At 50.4% G+C, this 6,000-nt stretch overlaps 1 protein-coding gene across 1 annotated transcript in view; it reads right to left on the bottom strand.

Annotated features, from left to right (window-relative positions):
• Nucleotides 1–1,488: 1,488 nt before the first annotated feature.
• The window catches only part of GRIN2B (glutamate ionotropic receptor NMDA type subunit 2B), a 284,759-nt gene continuing 280,247 nt past the window's right edge, over nt 1,489–6,000 (bottom strand). Inside the window, exon 15 of the mRNA XM_084647091.1 lies at nt 1,489–5,456. Coding sequence (XP_084503217.1) covers nt 3,558–5,456 — 1,899 coding nt within the window. The 3' untranslated portion in view covers nt 1,489–3,557. The remainder of the gene's footprint in view (nt 5,457–6,000) is intronic.

The raw sequence follows: 6,000 nt of genomic DNA, 5'->3' as shown, positions 1-6,000 counted from the left end.
CCCTCACCCCACCTCCTGCCCCAAACACTCTCACCCATGGAACTCAAGTAAAAATAAGCAACCAGAAAAGGCCATTTGCAGGAGAAAGGGTTAACTAGATGGATTAATGGTCTGACCTGATATGGCAGAAGGCAAGATACCAGACTTCTGTAGGTTGACCAATAGTCCAACCTGGTGCTGCCAGTCCTACATTTCCAGTTGTCCTCAGAGGAGGTATTCATGTGGCTCATGGCACGATTAATGTTTGCAAAGTGCTTTGAACATGAGAAGCGCTATACAGTGTAAATGCTAAATCTAATTATCATGGCAAACCATTATCTGCCAATCACGGGAACTAGGGATGGAGCAAACTAGTTCTGAGAAAATGAGAACCATACCAAAACATTGCCCAAAACCCAAAACCTGAACCCTTTAGAGAGGTTTGAAATAGTCCTGTTGACTTCTTTTTGGTTTGTTTTCAGTTTAATTCCCTCCCAGCACCATCTTTGAGCTTCCTGGTTCCAGCTGCAAACAAGGTGAGGGGAAAGTACTGAAATAACAATCAGAGGCATGCTGTTCTTGCCAGCTGTCAAAAAACCCTTGGGAGGTGCCAGAAATCTTGCAAGCTTTCCCAGCGCCAAGATTTCTAAGGCAAAGCAGTATTGGAGAAGTCTCTATAGCATCGGGTGATGACCCAAACTGAACACCCAAATCAATGGCTCACCCCATCACTGGCAAAACAGTGCAATGTCTTGAGGCCCAAATTCCACAGACAGATGCGGAACAGAGTTTATAATCAAATGGGGAAGATGGGGTACTTCCACCATGGCATGAAAACTCTGCTGGCAAGGATCGAGGTGACATGCCAGCATCTTCAATTCATGAAGATAAAAGCAAAAGGGGGGAATCATAGAATCATAGATTCTCTGGATTGGACGGGGCCTCAGGAGGTCATCTAGTCCAACCCCCCTGCTCAGAGCAGGACCAATCCCCAGCTAAATGGTACTGGGGGGGGGGGAGGGAACATAGTGCACATGATTTTCTCTTGCTCTCCCATTTGCACGGCCTCGACCTGCGTAAACCGCTTCCACATACACAGCCTGAAAGTCATAGAAAACAAACAAAACAAACCAACCTCACCCCACCCTCCCTCCCACCCTGGTCGCCCCACAACCTGAATTTTCACGAGAAGAGAAACATCAATTTATACAAAATGCAATAGAAAAAAAATATTTACAAATGAAATGAATGCCTTCTTGGTGGCCACTGTCAGAGGGCTCTGACCAGTTGCCTCGTGTTCTGGATTGCAGATTGCTAGGTTAGTTCATTTGGCTTTTCTTTTAAAGGGAGGAGAGGGAAGGAATAAGCAGGTCCCTTCCCCTGATACCATGGGTGAAAATTCAAAGACCCTTCAACTCCTTCCCCTATAATTTCCTCAGTGAAATCTAAACAAACCTCCCACCCTGCCCACCCTCTCCTCACACCATGAGACTTTTCAGCCCCCCAGCCCCAGCTTTAAAAAAAACTGAGGTCTTCTGTTGGCTTAAAAAAGGAAAGGTAGTAAGATAAAATCACCCGGGGTGCATTGAGGAGTGTGAGGGAGGGAGGGGTCTCAGCTCCAGGAATTGTTGCTTGAAAAAAATGGCTGCCTTCCTTTGTTTAGGGTCAATTCTATGCGCCACCCCAGTCAAATGTGGGATTTTTTTTAACCATCCCTCATGCGAATGAAGGCTGGCAGGACAATGGGACAGATCCATTTAAAAAGTCAGGGTCTGTACCACAAATTTCAGGGTGGGAGGTGCTGACCCGGGGTTCCACCTCAGTTCCTCCTGTTAAAGGGGAGGTGGACATCTCACGCCCACCATCACTCCCTTTAGTTTAGTTTAATTTGCATCTAAAATGATACAGTGGAAAGAAAACCACTTTTACCGATACCACGTGTGCTGGGAAAGCTGAGTACAGCGTGAGGCTACTCCAACTTAGCACCTGTGCTAGTATTTCTCTCTCTCCCACGCGCACGCTCATACACACTCTTTCTCTCTCTCCCCCACCCTTCCACCTGTGGTCTTCAGACCTCCTCATAGCTGCCAGGAGTGTTGCCATTTATTTATGTCTTTCCCGCCTGCCCTCTGGAAGACAAGCCATGTGTTTCCACAGCACATGCAATAGCAAACGTAAGCTCGTATTCAGCAAGTGTGCACATACGTGCCGCACGTAGGCAATTAAGCAGTCCCTGCTACTGCCACGCTCACACGTTTTCCTCACACCTCCTTTTCCCTCAAAGCCAGACTCAGAACACTGTACCACCATCAGGAGGGAGAGCCCTGTGCCATTTTGTGACATATTTCTCTCTGCCAGGCAGGGGGAGGGGAAGGAGGAGGGATCAGGTCCCTTCCTGACCTGCCCCTCTACTTTTACATTGGCCAAAACAAGGCTGATATCTCCTGAAGTGGCAGGATGACAGATCTCCACTTCTGTCTCTCCCATATGCTCACGCTCTCTGCCTTTTCCCCAGCTTCTCAACCTTTGTCCTGCTGGGTTTGTTAGCTGTACACCCACTCCGTTTGTGGTATTGTTTCATTTTCCCACAGACATTGCAAGTGTAGAATGATCGTGTATACCCACCTGTAACCCAACTCACCTTATAAACTGCTCCAATGATTTAATTATGCCCAAAATTAACAATGAGTTAATTGCTAATGAACAAGCCAAGCCTTACCTCCCACCCCCAAGCTTCTCTCATTTTAGTGAACGCAAGGTCATCTCCCAGGCTTCCTGACCTCTGTGTTGCTTCCCCACCCCAGACCCAATAGCCTCCCCCACCTCTCCTGCTAGTCTGGCACAGATGTGCTGGCTGCGTTACCATAACGGAACCACCAGCCAGTCCTGTGTACAAATCACCCTTCCCGCCTCCAGAACATGATTCCAAATTTCAGTGTAAATCTCTCAGTATATATGCAAATACATATTTCAGCCCTAAACCCCCATAGTCTTCATGAAAAAAAAATTAAAGAGAACCTCAATATAACCAGTATGTAAGTGCATCAAGTCAATCCCATGTTATGTCTCCTTCATTTTATCCATGTATTCAATATTTTTTTTTCTAAACAGTTTTAGGAAGAATTGCCTGATAGAGCATTTTCCTTTGTGTCCATTCCACCTCTTCTGCTCTCTCCTCCTGTCGCGCATGCGCTTGCGTATCCCTTCGCTGTTTGGAGTTAAAAAAAACCCGAAACAATACGGTCACGGTTCCTGCCCACACACCTTCCCCTGCCTCAGCCCAAACACACACCTTCTTCTCCACCTGGGACACCCTAAGTGAGGATACCCAATTCCTACGTCAACGGAAGTGTGATGACCAGGAATGGAGGAGGAAGGAGGGAGTAGGAAAATGGAAAGCGATAAAGGGGGTGGGGAAAGAAAGAGGTGGCACTTGTCACCAGTGCTGCCCTAGAGAGAACTCAGAACTCCAGTGTTCCACAAAGAACCAAGAGAGTAGCAAATGGGCACCAGGTCTGACCCCATCCTGCCCTCCCACACTCCACATTCTCCGCTGCTCCCCACATGCTTCCCCTCACTCAGACATCAGACTCAATACTGGAGAGTTTCTCATAAACATGCCCGTTGCTGGAGCCGTTGAAAGCCCTGGGGGTTTTGTTGTTAGGCACACAGGGGTTGGACTGGTTCCCTATACAGATGTCCTTCTGGAAACGGGCTGGCACAGCCACGTGAAGGGCTGAGACCACTGGCTTGTTGGTGGTGACAATGGCTCGGAAGTCCGGCCTGGCTTTGGGCCCACCTGCCACCACAGGCTGCCTGAAGAAATAGGATTTGCTGCCATGGAGCAAGCATTGGTCATCCCCAAAAGTGGGGATGAAAGGGTTTTGCGTGACCCGGTCAGGGTAGAGTGACTTGCTGAGCATGTAGCTGCTGCTGCCGGGGTTGTTGTGGTGGTGGTGGCTGGTGGCGGGCACTGAGGACTTGTTGTTGGCAAAAGCGGTCTCGCTGGATGACATGTCAAACATGTGGGCATAGGGGCTCCCCTCCAAAAAGCGGCCCTTGTCCTTCAGGCTCACGCTGCGGGGAGCCAGGGCTGACTCATCCTTCTGCAGGTCCACGAAGGTGTCATAGGAGTGCTGCCGGCGGAGCTTGTTGCGGTTCTTCTTCTGCACCTTGGAGGCAGAGTTAGATGGGCTCTGAGGATACTTGGAGGAGGTGGCGCTGGTCGTCACTGGCACCGGGGCAGATGGCTGGTCCAGCTCTTGGAGAGAGTTGTCCTCGCTGATGTCATAGAGGTTGCCTGCCTTCTTGCAGGCCTCACACCGGATACAGGGCTGGCGAGTGGAGTTTTGCCCCACCACTGCCGGGGTATAGTTGTGCAATTTAGAGGGGCAACTGCGGCAGAAATTAGCCCCTGGCCGGTCTTCCCAGTCTAGGTTGGTCAGGTTCTTCTCCCATGGTGCTGGCACTCCACTTACAACACCATGCTTGTGGTCATTGGCTCCTCCAAAGTCCGCTGACCCATGCTTGTGGTGGGCCCTGTTGGTGCAGGACCCTCCTCCCCCTACAGCATCGCGCTTGAACTCATCTCCCCGCTCTTTGTAGATATCCGTCAGGTCCACATGCTCCCAATGCGGTGAGTTCTCCTTGGTCCGGAACTGGTCCAGGTAGAAGTCCCGTAGCCCTTCCTTGTCCCTAAAATAGCGCTTGTGGTCTGGGGAGCGGGGTGGGCGCCTGCGGTAGGCCAGCTCGATCTCATCAAACTCCCGCCGCGATTTGGCTGAAGCCGGACGTTTCTTCAGGCTGTCCTTATACTGCTGTTTCCGCCGCTTGGCGGCATTGCCTTCGATGTTGCCATAGGTCACCGTATGGGTGGAAATGTCGGAGACATCTGAGCGGATCAAGTCGTCATGGCCCCCTCCGCCGCTGTAGCGATCATTCTTGAAGGAGAACTTGCCATAGAGGTCACCCAACTGACTGTGCTTGGAAGGTGGCAAACCAATGTCCAGTGGCTTCTTAGCAGTGGACCTGGGCTGAGCGGAGAAGGGTGGGTTGTCACAGTCATACAGTCCATCGATGGAGCTGGCACTACCAATGCTGTGGGGCCGATGGTGGTGGTGGTAGTGGTCCTGATACACATTGCTGTCCTTCAGTTGCAGGTTGCCAAAGGTCCGTTCTACTTCACTAATGTAGTCGCTGAAGAGGTTCTCCTCGCAGGGCGGATTGTTATAAGATTTGCAGTCAGAGTGGGTGAAGCTGCGGCGGTGCTCAGAGATATCGTAGACTGAGGATTCGCGGCGGATGAAATCTAGGGCACTCTGCGGTGAGCCATTGACACCTGACAGGTTGGCCATGTTCTTTGCTGTGCGGAGCAGGCGCAAGATGTTGGAATGGGTGTTGTTCATGGTGGCTGTGGGGGAGTTCATCGCTGACTGGTGCTCCTCAATGGCTACTCCATGGATGCAGCTGTAGATACCCTGAAATGAAATGGAGGAGACAGAGGTGAGTGCTTCTGCAGGTGGGCAGAAAGGAGAAGACACAGGGCTGGGAGAACTGAGTCAGGGAAACAGAGAAAACAGTTTGTTCTAGCATGGGACCCTAGAGTTTGCCAGTCTTGCATCAGTATGAAATGAGGTCAAACCTGCATGTATCAACACTGAGTTTTCTTTCTCTCTGTATCCTGCCCCCCATCTTTCTGTTTTTTCCTTCCTCTCCATCTCTCTTCCTCTGCTTTGCTCCCTCTCGTTTCCTCTCTCTCTCTCTTCTTTTCTCCCATTCACCTCCTTTCACCAGCAGAACAGTCAAGAGAGGAAGGACAGCCTTGTGTGAAGGTACTGAACAGGGACTCAAAAATCTGGGTTCTGTTTCCAGCTGTAGCACAGACTGCCTGTGGGACCATAGGCAAGTCACTTAGCCTCTCTCTGGCTCCAGCTGTCGAAGGGGAATAACAACACTTCCTTTGTCTGTCTTTTCTAGTTAGATTACAGTATGAGCTCTTTGGGGACAGGGACTGTCTCTGAC

Source organism: Lepidochelys olivacea (genome assembly GCF_965140295.1).
Source record: "Lepidochelys olivacea isolate rLepOli2 genome assembly, chromosome: 1".
Lineage (NCBI taxonomy): Eukaryota > Metazoa > Chordata > Testudines > Cheloniidae > Lepidochelys > Lepidochelys olivacea.
The sequence above is the reverse complement of the archived record's forward strand: the minus strand, read 5'-3'. Positions and strand labels throughout refer to the sequence as shown.